The sequence below is a fragment of the Prionailurus bengalensis genome, chromosome B2 (assembly GCF_016509475.1).
Source record: "Prionailurus bengalensis isolate Pbe53 chromosome B2, Fcat_Pben_1.1_paternal_pri, whole genome shotgun sequence".
Classification (NCBI taxonomy): domain Eukaryota; kingdom Metazoa; phylum Chordata; class Mammalia; order Carnivora; family Felidae; genus Prionailurus; species Prionailurus bengalensis.
In genome coordinates, this window is record NC_057349.1 from 95,786,169 (window position 1) to 95,808,631 (window position 22,463).

General features: G+C 38.4%; 1 protein-coding gene across 3 annotated transcripts in view; it reads right to left on the minus strand.

The window, feature by feature from the left end:
• The window catches only part of ATG5 (autophagy related 5), a 129,793-nt gene extending 107,682 nt beyond the window's left edge, over positions 1–22,111 (minus strand). The window contains exons 1-2 of one of the 3 annotated variants that reach the window (XM_043592031.1): positions 21,822–22,111; positions 13,110–13,275 (exon numbers count right to left, since the gene is read on the minus strand). In XM_043592031.1, coding sequence (XP_043447966.1) covers positions 13,110–13,217 — 108 coding nt within the window. In that variant the 5' untranslated portion in view covers positions 13,218–13,275; positions 21,822–22,111. Of the gene's footprint in view, positions 1–13,109; positions 13,276–21,821 lie in introns of those variants that run through there. The other 2 variants (XM_043592033.1, XM_043592032.1) reach the window with 2 other exon arrangements.
• Between the last annotated feature and the right edge of the window lie 352 nt (positions 22,112–22,463).

Genomic DNA, 22,463 nt, shown 5'->3' on the forward strand with positions numbered 1-22,463 from the left:
TTTATTTTTGAGAGACAGAGAGAGAGAGAGAGCATGCAATCAGGGGAGGGGCAGAGAGAGGGGGGGAGACAGAATCTGAAGCAGGCTCCAAGTTCTGAGCTGTCAGCACAGAGCATGATGCAGGGCACGAACCCAGGAACCCATGGGATCATGACCTGAGCCAAAGTCTAATGCTTAACCAACTGAGCCACCCAACCAGGCACCCCTAAAGCTTTAAAGTGCAATAAGACACAAGCTTAAGATGTAATGCCAGTAGACTGGTGATCCTGCCACTGTCCATCAACTCCTTCAATCCTGTCTTCACAGAGCCTGGGGCTACTTGGACTTTGGAGAAAGAAAAGTCTGGGAGGGAATATTGGGCTAGGTAAACCTTCAACCAGCATAGTTATAATGGCCATCATTGTTTTTCCCCCACCAAAGATACCCAGAAAGAAAACATGAGAGTATGTAAGAAAATTGACTAGAATTTTTATAAAGAAGAACACACAAGTGGATAAAAGGAGAAAAGTGGCTGGGGCGCCTGGGTGGCTCAGTCATTAAGCATCCAACTTCAGCTCAGGTCATGATCTCACGATTTGTGAGTTTGAGCCCTGCATCATACTCTATGCTGACAGCTTGAAGCCTGGAGCCTGCTTTGGATTTTGTGCCTACCTCTCTCTCTGTCCTTCCCCCACTCACACTCACTCTGTCTCTCAAAAAAGGAATAAATGTTAAAAAAAAATTTTTTAAAGGAGTAAAGTGTCAAAAATTTATGTTTTTCCCTCCTTTGTAGTAGATACTCTAGCCATTTCTTACTTTCTAAGCTTCTGTCTTTTGCTGGTAAAATTGTCTTGTTATTCTCTTTCAGCTGCTTTTGACAGGCTAACTCTGCTGCATTTTCCATGCTGTTTATTCAGTTATGTCTTTTGGGGGTGCCCAGGTGGCTCAGTCAGTTAAGCATCTGACTCTCGATTTTGGCTAAGGTCATGATCTCAACCTCAGGAGATATGCAGCCTGCTTAAGATTCTCTCTCTTCCTCTTCCTCTGCCCCTCCCCTGCTTGTGAGCACATGTACACACTCTCTCTCAAGAAAACAAATTAATTAATTAATTAATTAATTAAGTGAAAAAGTTGTCTTTTGGTTAGTAAATCAAGTAGAACAACTGGGCTGGGGAATACATACAAAGAGAAATACTCTGGTTAAGGGAACTAATATTTAATCACAGAAAATCAAGATAACAAGCCCCAACTGGGTAAGAGAATATGACAGTGGTCCTAGGGACAACAGGGTACAGGGGGTAGGAGGTAGCTGGCATGCTCCAGGATGGAACGGAAGGTACTTGTTAATACTAGAGCTAAGCTTTTGGATAGCAATGTGGATTCAACAAAATGTTAAGTTCCTCTTTTATAAAGAAACAACTACGGGATAGAAGGAACATACTTAAAGATCATAAAAGCCATTTATGAAAAGCCCACAGCTAACATCATCCTCAACGGGGAAAAACTGAGAGCTTTTTCCCTGAGATCAGGAACACGACAAGGATGCCCACTCTCACCGCTGCTGTTTAACATAGTGCTGGAAGTTCTAGCATCAGCAATCAGACAACAAAAGGAAATCAAAGGCATCAAAATTGGCAAAGATGAAGTCAAGCTTTCGCTTTTTGCAGATGACATGATATTATACATGGAAAACCCGATAGACTCCACCAAAAGTCTGCTAGAACTGATACATGAATTCAGCAAAGTTGCAGGATACAAAATCAATGTACAGAAATCAGTTGCATTCTTATACACTAACAATGAAGCAACAGAAAGACAAATAAAGAAACTGATCCCATTCACAATTGCACCAAGAAGCATAAAATACCTAGGAATAAATCTAACCAAAGATGTAAAGGATCTGTATGCTGAAAATTATAGAAAGCTTATGAAGGAAATTGAAGAAGATTTAAAGAAATGGAAAGACATTCCCTGCTCATGGATTGGAAAAATAAATATTGTCAAAATGTCAATACTACCCAAAGCTATCTACACATTCAATGCAATCCCAATCAAAATTGCACCAGCATTCTTCTCGAAACTAGAACAAGCAATCCTAAAATTCATATGGAACCACAAAAGGCCCCGAATAGCCAAAGGAATTTTGAAGAAGAAGACCAAAGCAGGAGGCATCACAATCCCAGACTTTAGCCTCTACTACAAAGCTGTCATCATCAAGACAGCATGGTATTGGCACCAAAACAGACACATAGACCAATGGAATAGAATAGAAACCCCAGAACTAGACCCACAAACGTATGGCCAACTCATCTTTGACAAAGCAGGAAAGAACATCCAATGGAAAAAAGACAGCCTCTTTAACAAATGGTGCTGGGAGAACTGGACAGCAACATGCAGAAGGTTGAAACTAGACCACTTTCTCACACCATTCACAAAAATAAACTCAAAATGGATAAAGGACCTAAATGTGAGACAGGAAACCATCAAAACCTTAGAGGAGAAAGCAGGAAAAGACCTCTCTGACCTCAGCCGTAGCAATCTCTTACTCGACACATCCCCAAAGGCAAGGGAATTAAAAGCAAAAGTGAATTACTGGGATCTTATGAAGATAAAAAGCTTCTGCACAGCAAAGGAAACAACCAACAAAACTAAAAGGCAACCAACAGAATGGGAAAAGATATTCGCAAATGACATATCGGACAAAGGGCTAGTATCCAAAATCTATAAAGAGCTCACCAAACTCCACACCCGAAAAACAAATAACCCAGTGAAGAAATGGGCAGAAAACATGAATAGACACTTCTCTAAAGAAGACATCCGGATGGCCAACAGGCACATGAAAAGATGTTCAGCGTCGCTCCTTATCAGGGAAATACAAATCAAAACCACACTCAGATATCACCTCACGCCAGTCAGAGTGGCCAAAATGAACAAATCAGGAGACTATAGATGCTGGAGAGGATGTGGAGAAACGGGAACCCTCTTGCACTGTTGGTGGGAATGCAAATTGGTGCAGCCGCTCTGGAAAGCAGTGTGGAGGTTCCTCAGAAAATTAAAAATAGACCTACCCTATGACCCAGCAATAGCACTGCTAGGAATTTATCCAAGGGATACAGGAGCACTGATGCATAGGGCCACTTGTACCCCAATGTTCATAGCAGCACTCTCAACAATAGCCAAATTATGGAAAGAGCCTAAATGTCCATCAACTGATGAATGGATAAAGAAATTGTGGTTTATATACACAATGGAATATTACGTGGCAATGAGAAAAAATGAAATATGGCCTTTTGTAGCAACGTGGATGGAACTGGAGAGTGTGATGCTAAGTGACATAAGCCATACAGAGAAAGACAGATACCATATGGTTTCACTCTTATGTGGATCCTGAGAAACTTCACAGGAACCCATGGGGGAGGGGAAGGAAAAAAAAAAAAAAAAAGAGGTTAGAATGGGAGAGAGCCAAAGCATAAGAGACTTAAGAACTGAGAACAAACTGAGGGTTGATGGGGGGTGGGAGGGAGGAGAGGGTGGGTGATGGGTATTGAGGAGGGCACCTTTTGGGATGAGCACTGGGTGTTGTATGGAAACCAATTTGTCAATAAATTTCATAAAAAATAAAAAAAATAAAAAAAAATAAAGAAACAACTAGAATGTGGATTAGGGAAGAAAAGAAAAGGGAAATGAATACAGTATGCAAGAAAAAACACTAGTTGTTTTACAGGAAATTATCAACTCTATTTTATATGCAGTTTAAACAACTTGCAGAATCATGTTCCATTAAAGAAATAGCAAAGAAAAGATTCATTAAAATCAGAAATCACAGAATCAAATACAAATGTAGTGTGGGCATCTCTAAGAAATTAAAATAGCATAATAAATTAGCCATTTTTTTTAAATAAATAAGTACAGAATTGACCCTTGAACAACGTGGGAGTTAGGGGTGTCAACCCCCACATGGTTCAAAATCCATGTATAACTTTTGTCTCCTCAAAAACTTAAACTACTAATAGTCTCTTGACTGGAAGCCTTACCAATAACATAAACAGTCAAATAACAAGATATTTTGTATGTTATATGTATTATATAGTCTTATAATAAATAAAGAAAGCTAAGAAAATGTTACTAAAATCATAAGGAAAAGAAAATACATTTACAACACTGAACTGTAAAACAGATTAGCATATAAGTGGACCCACACAGTTCAAACTTGTGTAAGAATCAACTGTAATCTATTAGTCTAATAAGCTTTATACTAATAAATCCAAAACTTTTAATTTAAAATGTCTGTTGTAATTAAATAATAATCTATTCTGTAGAGAATATTAACCTATGGATATTATAAGAAAAGAAAACACATCAGGACTAATGAGCACGGATATCATCTCCTGATTTTGGGGTGTCGTACCACATGCCTAGGGTTCAAAGTTACTGAAAAATTCACAAATGATTTTCATGAAATGAAAACTTCTTTACATAAGGAATGCGGAGTATTAGAATGTAAGCTCCAATAATACAGGGATTTTTGTTCTGTTCACTGCTACATTCCAAATGCCCAAAATAGTGCCTGCTTTATACAACAGGCACACTATATATATTTGCTGAATGAAACACACATCCCAAAGGTTAAGTAACAAAAAGCCAAAATGATAATTAATAAAGAATTCCCATTCTTCAGACAGAATCTATACCAAAATGTACTTGGAATCTTCTTTTCTAAATTGGTCTGTGGGAGTAATCTGTAACTAATATAAATATCTACAGCTGCACTAAAAAATGACACTAAGATTTGAGAATGGCTATATTAGAGTAAGTATAGATACAACTTATCTGGTAAATATTTAAGTAAGTAAAAATAAAGGGGCGCCTGGGTGACTAGTTGTTTAAGCGTCCAACTTCGGCCCGGGTCGTGATCTCACGGTTTACGGGTTCGAGCCCTGTGTTGGGCTGTGTGCTGACAGCTCAAAACCTGAAGCCTGCTTCAGGTTCTCTGTCTCCCTCTCTCTTTCCCCCTCCTGTACTCGCTCTCTGTCTCTCTCTCTCTCTCTCTCTCTCTCTCTCTCTCTCTCTCTCTTTTTCAAAAATAAACATTTAAAAAAATGAAAAAAAAAACCAGTAAAATAACATAATCCTGTCTTCTATATCCAGATTGTACCATTCACTGATTTTCTTAGGTGTATTTCATTGGTTTACTTTTTTTTTAATTGTGGTAAAATATATCTTGCATAAAATTTGCCATTTAAGCCATTTTTCAGTGTATAGCTCATTGGCATTAAATACATTCACACTGTTGTGCAACCATCACCATTCTCCATCTTAAGAATTTTTCATCAGCCCAAACTCAAATTCTGTACCAATGAAACAGTAACTCCCCTATTCTTCTCTTCCCCGAGCCCTTGGGAATCACTTTCCTAACTTGTTTCTTTGAATTGGACTATTCTAGGTACCTTGCCTAAGTGGAACCATAAAATATTTGTCCTTTTGCGTCTGGCTTATTTCACTTTAATTAATGTCTTTGAGGTTAACTTCTTTTAATATGAAAAGGATTATCCCTCCTCTAGGGAAACTGTCAGCTACATGGCATCAATCCATCATTCTCTTATTCCTCATGTAGCACTATCAAGTACTCAGTGAGTATTACACAAGTGATTCATTTTTTTTCTATACAGCTTGCAAGGAATGCAGGAATAGCTGTACAGACTACTTATGTTTCTGAAAAAGGTAGCTGCAATATTATTTATTTGTGCCAAATCCTATTTTGTCCAACAATTTTCAATTATAAAATTAGAGGCTTATTTACCTAGAACAAAAGTAGAATTAAAATATACTAGAATTCTGTTCCATTTCAATGCATGAGGCATCACACCAGACAATGAAGACAGAGCACTGAATGAGACAAGAGTTCCTCCCACAGCACTAACAGGCTAGATAGATGGTCAGCAAAAACAAAATTACAAATGTGATGAATGCAAGGAGGAAGGAAAGAGTGCTACAAGACAAAGTAGCAAAGGAATTTAACCTCATCTAGGGGCTTATGGAAAGCCATGACAGGAAACTATGTTTAGGCAACAGCCAGAAGGTAAACAGGAGTGAACCAAACATGAGTGCTGTGAATGTTTGGCTGTGAGTAGGAGTGGAGATACTGCTGCTTATTCCAGACAGAGGAACTACAAGAAGCCATAAAGTGAATATGAGAAGACAAAGATTGGCACGCTGGAGGAACCGTAAGAAGTTGAATATGACAGGAATAGAGAGGGTTGAGACAGCAGAGTAGTGAATAAGGAAGGGACCAGATAAACTACAGGAAGGATCTTAAGATGAGGAAAGGCTACTAAAGGTTTTATGCCAACTAAAAACTGAAAAATGGAAAGAGGGCAAGAATGAAACAGGGAAATTAGTATTATCAAATCCCATCAGTTTTTAAATGGTGGTCTGTTCTCAACAAATCGAATCCAACAGTACATTAAAAGAATCACTCACCATAATCGAATGGGATTTATTCCTGGGCTGCAAGGGTGGTTCGATATTCGCAAATCAATCGTGATACACCACATTAATAAAAGAAAGGGTAAGAACCACACGATCTTCTCCTTAGATGCAGAAAAAGCATCTGACAAAGGACAGCAACCATTCTTAATAAAAATCCTCAACAAAGTAGAGATGCAGGAAACATATCTCAACATCATAAAGGCCATATATGAAAAACCCACAGCTAATCATCCTCAATGGAGAAAAAGTGAGAGCTTTTCCTCTACGGTCAGGAACTAGATAGGGATGTCCACTCTCACAATTGTTATTTAACACAGTCCTTGAAGTCTTAGCCTCAGCAATCAGAAAACAAAAAGAAATAAAAGGCATCCAAACCATTAAGGAAGAAATCAAACTTTCACTATTTGCAGACAACATGATACTCTATGTAAAAACCTGAAAGACTCCACCAAAAAATTGCCAGAACTGATACACGAATTCAGTAAAGTCGCAGTATATAAAATCAACGTACAGAAATCTGTGGCTTTTCTATACACCAATAATGAAGCAGCAGAAAGAGAAATCAAGGAATCGATCCCATTTGCAACTGCATCAAAAACCACAAGACACCTAGGAATAAATCTAACCAAAGAGGTAAAAGATCTGTACTGTGAAAACTATAGAACACTTGTGAAAGAAATTGAAGACACAAAGAAATGGAAAAGCATCCCAAGCTCATGGAATGGAAGAACACTGTTAAAATGTCTATACTACCCAAAGCAATCTACACATTTAATGCAATCCCTATCAAAATACCGCCACATTTTTCACAGAGCTAGAACAATCCTAAAATTTATATGGAACCACAAAAGACCCAGAATAGCCAAAGCAATCTTGAAAAAGAAAATAAAAGCCAGAGGCATCATGATTCCAGACTTCAACTTACATTACAAAGCAATAGTGATCAAGACGGTACAGCATTGGCACCAAAACAGACATACAGATCAGTGGAACAGAACAGAAAACCCAGAAACGGACCCACAACTATAGGGTCAACTAATCTTTTAGAAGCAGGAAAGAATATACGATGGGAAAAAAAGACTGTCTCTTCACCAAATGGTGCGGAGAAAACTGGGTAGTGACATGCAGAAGGATGAAACTGGACCACTTTCTTACACCACACATGAAAATAAATTCAAAATGAATGAAAGGGGCACCTGGGTGGCTCAGTCTAAGGTTAAGCGTCCAACTTCGGCTTGGGTCATGAATTCATGGTTCTTGAGTTTGAGCCCCGTGTTGAGCTCTGCACTGACAGCTCAGAGCCTGGAGCCTTGCTTCGGATTCTGTGTCTCCCTCTCTCTCTGCCCCCCCGCCCCCCGCTTGTGCACTCTCTCTCTCAAAAATAAATAAATAAACATTTTTTAAAAACTCGTTATCAAAATGAATGAAAGACCTCAACGTGAGACAAGAAACCATCAAAATCCTAGAGAACATAGGCAGCAACCTCTCTGGTGTCAGCCATAGCAAATTCTTACTAGATACGTCTCCTGAGGTAAGGGAAACAAAAGCAAAAATAAACTTTTGGGACTTCATTCATCAAAATAAAAAGCTTCCGTACAGTGAAGGAAACAACAAGACTAAGAGGCAACCTTTGGAATGCGAAAAGATATTTGCAAATGACGTAACTGATAAAGGGTTAGTATCCAAAATCTATAACGAACTCATCAAACTCAATACCCAAAATACAAATAACCTACTTAAAAAATGTACAGAAGACATGAATAGACATTTTTTCAAAGAAGACATCCAGATGGCCAACAGACATATGAAAAGATGCTCAACATCACATCATCAGGGAAATACAAATCAAAACTACAATAAGAGATCACCTCACATCTGTCAGAATAGGTAAAATTAACAACACAGGAAACAACAAGTGTTGGCAAGAATGCAGAAAAAGGAGAATATACTTACACTGTTGGTGGAAATGCAAACTGGTACAGCCACTCTGGAAAACAGTATGGAGGATCCTCAAAAAGTTAAAAATAGAACTACCCTGCAACCCAGCAATTGCACTACCAGGTAATTTACCCAAAAGTTACAAAAAATACTGATTCGAAGGGACACATGCACCCTGATATCTACAGCAGCGCTATCAACAATAGCAAAGTATGTAAAGGACCCAAATGTCCATCAACTGATGACTAGATAAAAAAGATGTGGTATACATACACAATGGACTATTACTCGGCCACAAAAAAGAATGAAACTAGCCATCTGCAACAACGTGGATTGAGCTTGAATGTATTATGCTAAGCGAAATAAGTCCATTAGAAAAAGACAAATAGCATATGATTTCACTCATTATGTGGAATTTAAGAAATGAAACAGATGAACATGAGGGGAAAAAAGAGAGAGGCAAATGATAAAACAGACTCTTAACTGTAGAGAACAAACTGAGGGTTGCTGGAGGGAGAGTGGACAGGGGGGATGGGTTAACTGGGTGATGGGGATTAAGGAGGGCACTTGTGATGAGTACTGGGTGTAGTATGTTAAGTGATGAATCACAAAATTCTACTACTGAAGCTAATATTATACTATATGTTAACTAACTGGAATTTAAATAAACTTAAAAAAGAAAAGAAAAATAATAAATTGTAGTCCTAACTAGGCTGTAGCAATGGGTATGGAAGAAGCTGGCTAAATTTCAGAGATATTTGAGATGTAAATCAGATGGATTAAGTTACTAACTGAATGTCAGGGATATGAGAGAATGAAGCAACAAAGGATGAGTCCTTTCTTAATTACTGGTGAGAATAATTAATTAGCTGGGTGACAGATCTACTTGCACAAATAGGAAGGGAGTACAGCAGATGACCAGGCTATCTGGAAGAAATGATGATGAGTCCAGTTTCAAACACACGAAGTTTGAGTGTCTTCAAGACATCTCAGTGAGGATATACAGCAGACAGACATATAGGAACAGAACTCAGGAGAAAAATCTTGGGAGTTGTCAAGATGAAAATGCTCGACAAGAGATTAAAATGGTGGCTCCAGGGGGGAAAGAGTGAAGTGGAGGGGGAAAAAAAAGCAAAGTTCCAAGGAATGCCAACACTAAGGAAGAAGCAAAGGAGAGAGATCCGGCAAAGGAGACCAAAAAAAAACCAAAACCAAAACCAAAACCAAAACCAAAACCAAAAACCAGAATAGTAGAAGCAAAACCAGGATTATGAGGCACTGCACAGTAAGAGAGAACAATGTCACAAAGTGGAGAAAACATCCAAATCAATAGCAAACACCACTGAGAGATCAAGCAAATGAAAATTCAAAAACAGACTCTAGGTTTGACAAAAAAGATGGCATCAGTGACTTTATCAAGAACAATTCTGTTGGAGTAGTGCGAAAATGTGATTACAGTAGGATAAGTGGAAGGTGGGAAGGAGACAATGAGTACAGACCACCTTTTTCCTAAGTCTGGCTGTGAAGGGAAAGCAAAAGGTTGAAAGAGAGATGGGGTCAACAGAAGGTGGTTTCAGGATAGGAAGGACTTAACATAATATAAATGCTGCAAAAAAAGGAGCTAGTAGGTAGAAGTTGAAAGTAAAATAAAGGGAGAAGGCAGGGGTAGAGGTAGGAGAATATCAGAAACCACCAGCTTCCTGAGAAGACTACAGATGGGATCCAGAGCAGATAGAAGGATAGGGCTTGCCTAGGAGGAAGAACACCTCTTCCATTAAAACAAGAAGAAGTCAGTATGTGTGAATGCAGATATGTTTAGGAGACTTGGTGACAGAAGGTTAAGAAATCAAGAAGTGAGGTCACCTCTTCAGAGTGAAAAATAAGGTCAGGCCTCAGAGAAATAGAGAAGAATAGAGAAAGCTTACTAAGGAAACATAAAAGGACTGCTCTGTAATGTTTACAGTCCACTCAGATTTATGACCATATGCCTAATTGCATGATTTTTGTAACAAGTCACAAAATATGAATGCAAATTAGTATTATGTTTTCATATTAGATAATCTAAATGAAAAGCAACAGTTTAAATGAATACAACAGCAACAACAGAATGAAAGACTGCCTAATTTCCAACAAATTTCCTTCCTTATATTCCCTGCAAAATATATAATTCTCTGACATAGATATGGGATGTAGGCTGAAAGGAGATTTATGCAGAGGTAATAAATCAAAATGGAGAAATAAACAGGAATATATTTAACATTAATATTCTTTTCCAATGGCAAAGACTCTTTAAATAATAATTTAGTTTATAAATGTGGTAGAAATAGATAATTTAAAATCTAGTTTCTAAGACATAAGGAATGAATGTTATAAAAAGAAAAGTGTAGAGATGCCTGGCTGGCTCAGTCCATGGAGCATGCGACTCTTGATCTCAGGGTTGTAGTTCAAGACCTACATTGGGTATAGGGATTACTTAAAAATAAAATCTTTTAAAAAATAATAAAACAAAACAAAACAAAACAAAGTATATTCCCATTCACCTATCCTTATCACACATCCACTTCAACATGAGTGAACTTTTCAGGCCATGCTAACAATCCTGTTATATCACCTCACCTGAGTTTTGAGAATGTCTAGGAAAGAGGCATACTGGCCCTCAGGCTATGTATTTTTACCTCATTTTATCCAGGATCTTTAAAATATTATCATTATTATAAACCAAAGCCATTAAAAATATTCAAGCTTAATTTACAACCACAACACATGTGAACTAAAACCATACTGTCACTGCCATTCTCACCTATAATTCTAAGACTAACCATTACTCACCTTAATTCTAAGACTAACCATGTTTTTGTATATTTTCTTCCCATATGTATTAACTTATGCTTAAGTATGTATGTATTTAAAGAGCAAAATCTCGATTATGCTACATGATTTTCAACTGTAGTTTTTATTTAAAATGTATATATGCCTGTCAACCAACACTTTTCAAAAACATAATCATAATTACCATATGAATTTCTTTTGGGTGAAAAATTAGGGCAAAATACATTAAAAAAAAAACAATTATCAATTAAACAAAACAACTTTCTTCCTCCTACAGATATCCCCAATACTTGCTGCCATTTTCAATTCAATTAGAAACTGTTGGAAAACAACTTACACTCTACTCTCACAACAATCTTTTCATCTTTAACAGATTCATATACAAAGAAGGAGAAACACTGTAGTCTTTAGATTTTTTTAACTGCAGAATGCTGTCAACCATCATATTCTGATTTCAAAGTAAACAGACTGAAATTACATTTCTCATTTTTGCCACTTTGACCAATGAGACACACACACTCCTTTGTTTAGATACTATTAGAAAGCTACCTAAGGTGAAGAGCTTGAATTAAAATAACAGAAACTAATTTGGAAATAAAACATAAGTGATATCCTAACCCATATCACAGAAGAAGCCAAAAAAAAAAATACATCTAACAAGTGAAATTCTTCCAAAAATAAACTGTGACCACATTTTGTTTTTTTACTATGGAAGTTCTTCTAAAGGCAGAAAACTGTTAAGATTTCCAAAGTTAAAATGACTTAAATGCATATATTCAGTTATGATAAGCTGAGTACTAGTAACAAAAAGCTGCCTGATTTCTCTGAAATTATATTCAGTGAGAAAACCCACAGAAATATAAAACAAAATCCCAACATGAATGCATGAGGTTTTCACGCACTGAGTGACCACCACTTGCATGACCTATGCCAGATGCTGAGGAGACACAAAGGCAAATGACACCGCTCCTGTACCCAAATAGTGAAGGAGTTGGCTCCTTAAGTGGCTTCCTCCACCAGCCTGACTTCCCACGGCTAGAGCAGGCTATGGAGCAGTGCCACCTCTCACATAGACAAGAAACAAAGCAAAGGGCAAGCTTTACTCATGTGAAACAAGAAAGTCCAACACCACAAATACATTTCCACTTTTCCAGATCCCCCTAGGTACACAATATTCTGTCTATCTGCGACAAAACGAAAATAATGACAACTGAGAACGTCTTTGCTGTTTAAGGCCTGAATACTCTGTAAAAAGGCAAAGTATTATTATCTCTGACTGACAGATGCATATGTTTGGATTATACATGTGCTTAGAGAAGGAAAAAAAGCAGGCCAAAATCAGAAGACACTTACTGTTTTTTTAGAACAGATAATGACACTAATTCAAACCTACAAGTCTACATACAGTAATCTGTTATTAAATAATATGTTTTATATAATACATATTAGCTTATCAACAGATGAAAACACACATGTTATATATTCATTGAGCTATAAAAAAGAATTTGATAGTTGCTTGGAGCCACTTAAATACAGAAGAATCAAATCTGAACCTATTATTTTCAAAATAACTCCTACAGCACATAACTTACGATTCCATTATCACAAATTATATACATATGTATTCATGAAAAAAGAATGTCAGGAAGGTCCCACAGCAACATATCAACAGCAATTTTTTTCCTCCCTCTGGATAGTAGGATTAGAGGTAATTTTTTATTTCCTTCCCTTTGTTGATCTGTGTTTTCTCATTTTTTTCCATAATAAGTACTAATTGTATATAAAATGTTGGATAACAACCTTTAGGTTCTTAGAGTTTATTTACAAAAATGGACAAAGTTAGATATCCCATTTTCTACCATCAACATACTTACATAATATGGTTCTGCCTCCCGTTCAGTTATCTCATCCTGATACAGGGTGAAACAAGTTGGAATTCGCCCAAACCATACATCTCGAAGCACATCTTTGTCATCTGTCATTCTTCCAGTGGGTAAAGCAGTGCATATAGGCTAAATTCTTTTTTCACCCAAAGCCAAACTGAAAATAAAATGAAGAGCATTAGTCAGATCCTTGCAAAGATAAATGAACCTGCTCTAAAACAAAGATTCTAGGAAAAAATGAATGCCATAAACATTTTTCATTTCAAAAAACTTGTGTGATCAGCATTCTTAAGAATGAATGCAAAATCAGTACACCAAATTCTAAATGCAGAGCTATTATTTATTTAAAAGGATCACAGAAGTGAGCAGTTCAAAATTATGTATGCTAACTTATGCAACTAATGAACCACAGCCAAAGTGAAGCTATACTTGTATCATTCTCTCAAGTCCCAGGAGAGTCTATTGCTCATCTAAAGTGAAGTCTTCCCCTATCTTATGGTCTCTTATAGTCCAACTCTAAACTATTATCCCCACAATTATCCTTGCCCCACCTAATGTATTCAATTTCTCCTACTCCGTCCAGATAGTTCACTCTTCCTGGGGAAAAAAAAAAATCTCTCTCACCCTGAAAAAAAAAAAAAAAAGTTTGTATAGACCTATTTCTATTCTAAATTTCATCGTGTCCATGGTTTGATTCCACCAATATTTCCAGTCCTACTCATTATATTTCTTTTTACAAACCCTCTAGCAAGACTGGAAACTTAAATACCTTGTTCTCTACTATTCCCCCTGACAAATATGTTCATCTCTCACCTGTTCAAATCCTACCCACTCTGCAAACCCAGCTCACAATCCTCTGCCCCAATGAGTAGTAAATGCTTCTACTGTGAACTTAAAATATTCCCTATACCACACATACAGCACTAAAACCACACACTGAAATAGTCTGGGTATGACAGAGGAACATGGCTTTTGACCTATGTAATATCCAAGTATCTTCCAGCACTAATATTCCACAACTAGGTAGCAATACAATATACCATATGAGTAAATGCAGAATCGATCCTGTTGGTACCTGAGTAATGAGACTCAATATCCTTGTATTCATATATTTATTTATATATATCCTATCTTTCGTAGGTTGGCATATCCTTTGGAGACATTTAAAATAACCATATTAATTTAGCCAAATACCAATTACTAACACTGAATTATTCAAGGAGCTTTTTCTCTCTTTTCTCATCCACTGACCAACACCAAGTACATCAAGACTACCATAATTTATTAGTCAAAGACAGAAAACCTCAAGTAGAGTTCTGAATCTTGTATCACTATACTTAAATGTGCGTTGGAGGTCAAATGGATGCAATGTTATCTACAGGTAAATAAACGAAAGAGGTGAAAAACTCTGTCCAACATTACAAGAGCACTAAATAACAGTCAAACCAGGATAAACATTACAAGACCACTAAGTAACAGTGAAACCAGGAGAACAACTCTGGTCACAGTTATTGAACGAGTCTAGTGCTCTTTCCAACATATAACAATGTTTTCATTTTTACTGACATATATCCATAAAAGTCACCATTTTAAGCAAATGATACAAGCATTCACACTTCATATAATTCTACCCTGATAGGCTTCAAATTCAAACAATACACTGCGTTTCTCTGCAGAAAATTCCCAAGTTTACAAATCACGTACAATTAGCTCACTGAAAACAGAAAACATCTCACTACCTCCTGACTATATTAATACTTCATTCTTTGTGAATAAATTTACTGGTGACAGGAAATAACGAGATCTAAGTTATGGCAAATAAGTAAATCGAAAGTTGAATCTAATACAAGGTGATAAGCAGTGGTTTCTGTAACCATGATACACCCAATTAACCATTAGCTACAACTTCAATTCCTCTCTTGCCTACAAAAAAAAATGAGGCAAAGAGCTACTTTCCTAAAAGATTTTAAAAACATTTAAATACAATGTTAAAGTTGAAAGTCACTACCAATATTGTCACACTGGATAATTTTTCTGCCTCAGAAAAAAACAGGTGGACAGTAGAATTCAAAAGAAAATGAAAAATTAAAATGGGTACAGCCACCTAAGGAAAGGCTATTTCTACAAGTACTTCCCTTCTCTCCAGCCACTGTCCTCTCAAGGAGTAATAATCTGATTTTTCAGATTCCAAGACACCATTTGAACCTTGTTTATTAACAGGCAGGGGTCACCATAAACACAAATATCATGCATTTAGGTATGGCTTCCTCCTCTCCCCTCTACTCTGCCATTGACCATGCTGCTATTTCTTTCCATGTCATGTTCTTTTGTTTCTTCATGTGTCAGGAGCAACAGAAAGAAATGGCAAATGTCCCTCTTTTCTCTTTGTTTCTGGGAGATTCTGCCCAACAGTGATAGAAGCATGGGCTTATCTTTTACTGGTTCTGTACCTAAAATTCAACTGCACAGAATTTTGGTAAACTGGGCTGAAACAGAAGACTTCACCAAAGTTCTGAGGTAAGATTTTAGGTACAAAACTGGTCAAAGATCAATCAGCATCTTATTTCCCATATACCATTGCTTCTTATGTATATATTCCTTGCAGGACCTCAAGGGAAGAACTAACTGAGCCAAAGCAGCTGAAGTATAATGTGGTATCAATACAAATTTTCCAAACCATAGAAACTTCTAAACAGATTTACTGAAAACTTCAAATAAGTCAACTAACAGCCTCAGAATAGGTCTAAATTTATAGAATCATAAAATGTTAGTCTTTCAATATTAATAAATATTCATCTACAACGAATTATATAAGCATGCAAATACACCTAACTAAAAAATGTGCCAAAAAACTAGCTGATAACATGGATAAAACTAAAGGATGCGAATATTCAATCATCTTTTTATTCAAACAAATTTTTTTTAATGTTTATTTACTTTTGGAGAGAGAGAGTGAGAGAGAGACTTGGGGAGGGTCAGAGAGAGAGAGGGAGACACAGAATCTGAAGCAGGCTCCAGGCTCTAAGCTGTCAGCACAGAGCCCAATGCGGGACTTGAACTCATGAACCACAGGTTCATGATTTGAGCTGAAGCCAGAATCTTAACCAACTGAGCCACCCAGGTTTCCCTCAATCATCCTTTTTAAAATAGAGGCAGAAAATCAAAATTTAACTCTTGAGAGGCACTACAATGTGGTAGTAGTACATTCAAAATGTAGAATATGGAGTCGGATTGCCTAGATTCACTTCATCACTTACTCTGTGACCTCAAGTTAGTCAACTTCTCTGTGTCTCTGTCTTCTCATCCGTAAAATGTGAATAACAGCACTTACCCCATAAAACACATATGATAATTAATAAACGTAAAGCACTTAGAATAATGCCTCTAATATAGTACTACGAAGTGTCTATCATAATTTACAAAACAAGAGCATGTCTCAGAATTGAACACTGCTATTAACACTCAATACAGAGTCAATAAATATTTGATCATTTGATATGCCCAGCTCTGTGGCAGGTGCTGAGAGCATATAAGATGATGATGGTAGTGAAAATAACAATTACAACAACTTTTTAAAACCTCAGGAATTGTCCAGAAGATACTGTCTCTTAATTTACTAACATACCACGTACTTTCACATCTTTTCCATGGCTTTCCTCACGCTGGTGGTTCCTGACCCTAAAGTAGCCTTCCCTACCTTATCTTCTGACTGAAATATCCTTTAGGACCCAACTCAAAATAACCCTTTATGAATAACTCAGGTAAAACCTCTCTTTCCTCACTGCACTTTTACTTTTCCTCTACTACAATACTTACAGGCTTAGAGTAAAGATTTTTGGGGCGCCCGGGTGGCTCAGTTGGCTGAGCGTCCAACTTCAGCTCAGGTCACAATCTTGTGGTTCATGGGTTCAAGCCTCACATAGGGAAGAAGTGCAGAGCCTGATCTGGATCTTCTGTCTCCCTCTCTCTGCCCCCCCCCCACCACTTTCGCTCTCTCAAAAATAATTAAAACATTAAAAAAAAATTTTATCTCTGATTTCCAATCTCATATTCTTTCATTTATGTCATACCAGTTGTCAACATGCCTTCCAATTCCAAATGCCCACAGTTATAATTAAGTGCTATTTTATGAAAGCTTTCATAATGGAGGAAGGTAGAAAGGGAGAAGAAAAATATTAACATATCTTATAGTGTTCAGAGAACTGAAAAGATATGGAACTTGAAGAATGGATAGAATATAGAAGTATGAATATATACGGAACGGGTAGAATATTCCATAGATAGAATATAGAATAAAGACAAATATTACAAGTAGGGCAAAAGAACATCAACAGAGGCAGAAAATGTATAAAAGCAATATGTGTACCAATTTTTTAGGAAACTTTGAGTAGTAGATAATGAAAGAGCTGACACTGAGACATGTTTTAGTATCACCTGTGATCCTAGGCAAGTCACATTTCCTTATCTATAAAATTCACCAGGTTGTTCTAGGGGGGGAAATATCTACAAAGTGTTTGACACGGTACTGGACACATAGTAAGTGCTGGGAAATAAAAGCAATTATTATACCTTTAATGTCAAACCTGTAAATGTAAAATAAGACTAGATCATGAAGCATACCAAACAGAAGACTGTGGGTTCTCAATTTCATCCAACCTACAAAGCCTGTATGGTTTGATAATGGTGAAATAAAAACAATTACCTAGTAGTACACAAAAGGAGATCCCACGTCCAAGAGAGGGTAGGCAGAAAGGAATTTCAGCACTAAGGCATATAATAATGAGTGCCTGGCCTAGACTCGTAGTAGTAGATGGATAAGAGACAGATAAGAAGCCTTTCCAAGGAAGAATGAATAGAAGGTGATGAAAAACTGGCTGAGGGATAAAGAACAAAGACAGGGAAGATTTAAATGCTGACAGCAGGCAATATAGATAAATAGTTAAGGGGTTTGAAATCAGACTGACATGCGTTTACACCCAGACTTCCAGCTATAAGCTGTGTGTCCTAGCATAACAAACCTGACATCTTTGAACCTATTTGTAAACTGAAGATAATTTTAATTTCACAGGGCTGTTGGTTGTTTAGTACCTGGTAACCACTCAATAAATGGCATATGCATTTAATACATGGTTTCTTCATGCGTCCTTGTCCAGACAGTTTAAACTCCTTTGCTCCTCTTTGGTCAATTCTCAACCCTCTTTTTTTTTTAATTTTTTTTAATGTTTATTTTGAGAGAGAGAGAGAGACAGAAAGACAGAGTTTGAGCAGGCAAAGGGTAGAGAGAGAGGGAGACACAGAATCCAAAGCAGGGTCCAAGTTCCGAGCTGTCAGCACAGAGCCTGATTCGGGGCTCGAACTCACTAACTGTGAGATCATGACGAAGTCCGACGCTGAACCAGCTGAGCCACCCAGGCACCCCCTCAATCCTCTTTTAAGAGTCAGCTTAACGTCAGCTTTTCGAGAAGCTTTCCACTAAGCAATCTCCCGTCTAATTACTTCTATAATAGCATGTTACAACCGTGCATTGCAGTTATGTTTATCTTATCCACCTCTTGCCCCTCCCCACATTGAACTGTGAGTTCACCAACAGCAGAAATGGAGTCATATTTACTTTGAATCCTCAATACTGGCATAACTAGCACATAGCAGAATCTGGAATTTTTATTAAACGATTGGAAAATACAGAAAATTCATAAACTGAAAAGTTATACTAGCTACTTAAGAAACTTTTCCAGCTAAACTCTTCTCCAAATCAATATAATCACACTTTAAATTCGGAAAACTGCAGGGGTGCCTGGGTGGCTCAGTTGGTTGGGCGTCTGACTCTGGATTTCTGCTTAGGTCATGATCTCGAGGTTCGTGGGACTGAGCCCTGCATCGGCGTGGAACCTGCTTAGGATTCTCTCTCTCTCTCGCTCTCTCTCTTTCTGCCCCTTCCCCACTCGCACACCACATGCGTGCCCATTCTGTGTGTGTCTCTCTCTCAAAATAAAGAGAGAGAAAATAAATTCAGCAAACTTCCTTATTTTACAAGAATATTTTCCCCCTCTCAAACATACACTACACTATCATCACCATGCATCCAATTGGAAGGCAATGTTTTGGAAGCGCACAAATCACAACCCATCGCACAGTCTACTAGAAGTAAGCTCTGGAGGACAGGGGCTACTTCCTGACTGCTGCATTCTCAGCAACTAATTCAAAGCCTGGAACAAAGCAGGTGCCCAGCCAACAACATTTAGCAAACAGCACAATATGATAAAGGTACAATGTACAATTATTAGTCTCTTTCACACTACAAACCAAGAAAGGCTAACCTATTACCTGGAGCTATTCTGCCGACAAAATCCCCAACTACCTAGAAATTACTTAAAATATCAAATAACTATTAGTAGTAAATTTGAAAACATCTAAAAATAATCTATGCTGGCTGGTCTCCTTTTAAATTCATGAACACTAACCTCAAAAGTAGGCCCTGAGTACTGGCCAGCGTTCCTACATTTCTCTAGTCCAATTATTCTCCCACATCCTAGAGCACCATTTCATATCCCCTCTCTCCTCTAATTTTCATATCTCCTTCCTCACTCTCTTGCAACTAATGAACTGGCTTTCTATTTCCTTCTATTCTGTTACTAAGGATCAGTGGTTATCAACGGGTTTTAATGAACAGCCCAATTCCATGGGGGAATAGTTCCTAAATCTCTCCAACTTCTTCCAAATGTTGAAGTGCACCTGGACTCAGTCCTTGAACTACATCTTTGGAGATCTCCCATGGCTTTAAATATCATTTCTACAATAACAACTCCCCCATTTATGTCTTCAACCCAGACTTCTCTTCTGAACTCTAGTTTTATATATACCACACAATATTGACATTTCATTTGAAAATTTAGCACGTCCAAACAGAAAATGATTTCAGACCTTCCTTCCTCAGCTCCCTTGTTACTCTGTGGTCTTCCCCAAATCACTAAGTGGTAACTATTCTTTAGTTGCTAAGGCCATAAATCTTGGAGTCATCCTTGACCCTTCCTCATACCTTACTGCCCTAGCCGAGACACAAATCCAGAATCTGGCCATTTCTCACCATCGGCACTATTACCACACTGATTCATGGTACCTTAACCTTTCACCTGGATAAATGGCCTACTTTTGCCCTTGCTGCAGACAACACAGCAATCAGAAAGATCCCTCTAAACATGAGTCAGATCAATTTACTCCTTTACTCAAACCCTACCATCTCATCCAAAGTAAAAACTAAAGTTCTTACAAAGGCCTACAAGGTGGTATATGACCTGGACCCATTCTGACCTGATTATCTACTCCTCTCCCTTTTTGCCCACTCAGTTCCAGCCAGACTAGCTGGTATGCTCGTTTGGGACTTTGCAGTAGGTCTCATGCCTCATTTCACTACATCCACATGAAACCCTTCTTTATCACTTTTAGGTGTCTGTTCAAATACCATGTTTTCTAAAGCCATCACTGCAATTTCCTACGCAGGCCATCAACAGTCCTTGTTCCCCTTCATGACTTTATTTTTTCTCTCTAGCACTTTCACCACCTGACATATTTTTAAATTAATTTTTATATTAATGTCTTTCCCCTCACATGCTCAAAGTGAACTTCATGATGGCAAGAGTTTTTATTATTTTATTCACTGTTTATTGTTTTATTTACTTTTTGTTCAGTGCCTGGCACATAAGAGGCACTCAGTAGTTGTTAAATTAATAAAACAAACCTACACTTGAGGTATGGACATTATTCTAAACAGTCAGAGCCAGATAGTAGCATTCTGCTCATTTTCCCCCAATTTTAACCCGCATACCTTTGAAGATCATGGCACATGCTCAAATCTAGCATAAAACTCTAAAAATAAAATAAAATTCCCCTCAATTACTACCTTCAGCCCAATATCTTTATTTTCAAATTCTAAATTCAGCCAACAAATCCATCTATGCAAATCACAAACAAGTAAGTTCAAATCCAAGTACCCAGTCCAAAAGACTCTTTGAGATTTATCAAGCGGATTCTGGAAGGCCTTGGAAGTTCAGTGATGTCTGACAGTCTTTGAGTTCTGACTGTCGCTTAAGACATGCTGTGTCTCACCAGAAAAAACTAGAACCAATCCAGTTTCCCTACGTTCCTCAAGTTTCAGGTAGGATTTCAAAATAATCCAAAGTATAAAGGATGTGAAAGTTCTTTGCCAACAGAAAACGACTTCGTTAGCACTAAATATTATTAAAATGAGATTTAACGAATGCCATCGAGAAGATAAACTGGAGAAAATACCCACCAAATTAGGACAGAATCAAAGTGCCTGTGAAATAATTATGATTTAAATAACTATTCCACGAAAAATGCACGTCTTGAACTAAATAAACTCTAGAGCCTGCGACAAGACCCTAGGCTTCCTACTTTAGTAAGAAACTGACAGATTCCCGGAGAGAGATCACACAGGCTACACCCTCCGGCCTGCCCAAGGTCCCCGGGGGGCGGCATCTGGCCAACCCCACCTACCCCGGAGGAACCACCTTCACCAGCCACCGCCGCCCGGGGGAGCGCTCCTCTCGCCTACCACTCGCCCCTCCTTCTTACCACACCTACCTGGCACCTCCCCAACTCTTCTCCTCCGGGCATTTCCCCACCCTTGGGAGACGGAGGCAGACAGACACACACACACACACGCACACGCACACTCACACTCACCAGAAATGCCAGCTCCTTCTCCCGCTTCCTGCACCGATGAAGACGCTCGGATCCCGGGCTCTGGCAGGGCGGCGGCGCTGGCTGCTTGATACACTGTCCCGCAGAGGCGCGGGAGCCTGGAGTCCCGAGAGCCCGCGCAGCCGCAGAAGGCAGCGGCGTGGAGGTCGGTGCCGATCTCTGCTGCACTTCCGCCCTCCGGTATCCTGCCAATACAACCCGCAGCGCCGCGGGGCCTTGGAAGCCCACAGCAAGTCCAGTCACCCTGGGCGCCCAGAGATGACGTCACCGAACCCACGTGGCCTGCGCCCCACCTTCCGCGTTCCGCCCAACCCCGGGAGGAGGCGGGAGCTGCACTAGAGCATGCGCAGACGGAGCGGGGCGCGTGGCTTGGGGGTCGAACCTCTGGCAACTTTACAGCTAACTCCGTTTTAGGGGAGGCTCACGCCTTTTGCATGGTTAGGTATTTCGAGAGGCTAATGTAACAGTACTGTAAAAGTAGAGAGTTTCAAAAATACTGAGACCCTGCCTCATAGAGGTTGACCGCAGCATTCCCCTTAACTGGCTTCGCAGAATAATAGTAATAAAATGTTGGTTATCAACGTGTTTTCTTATCTGTTTTCTCACTTGATCTTCTTGATCTTC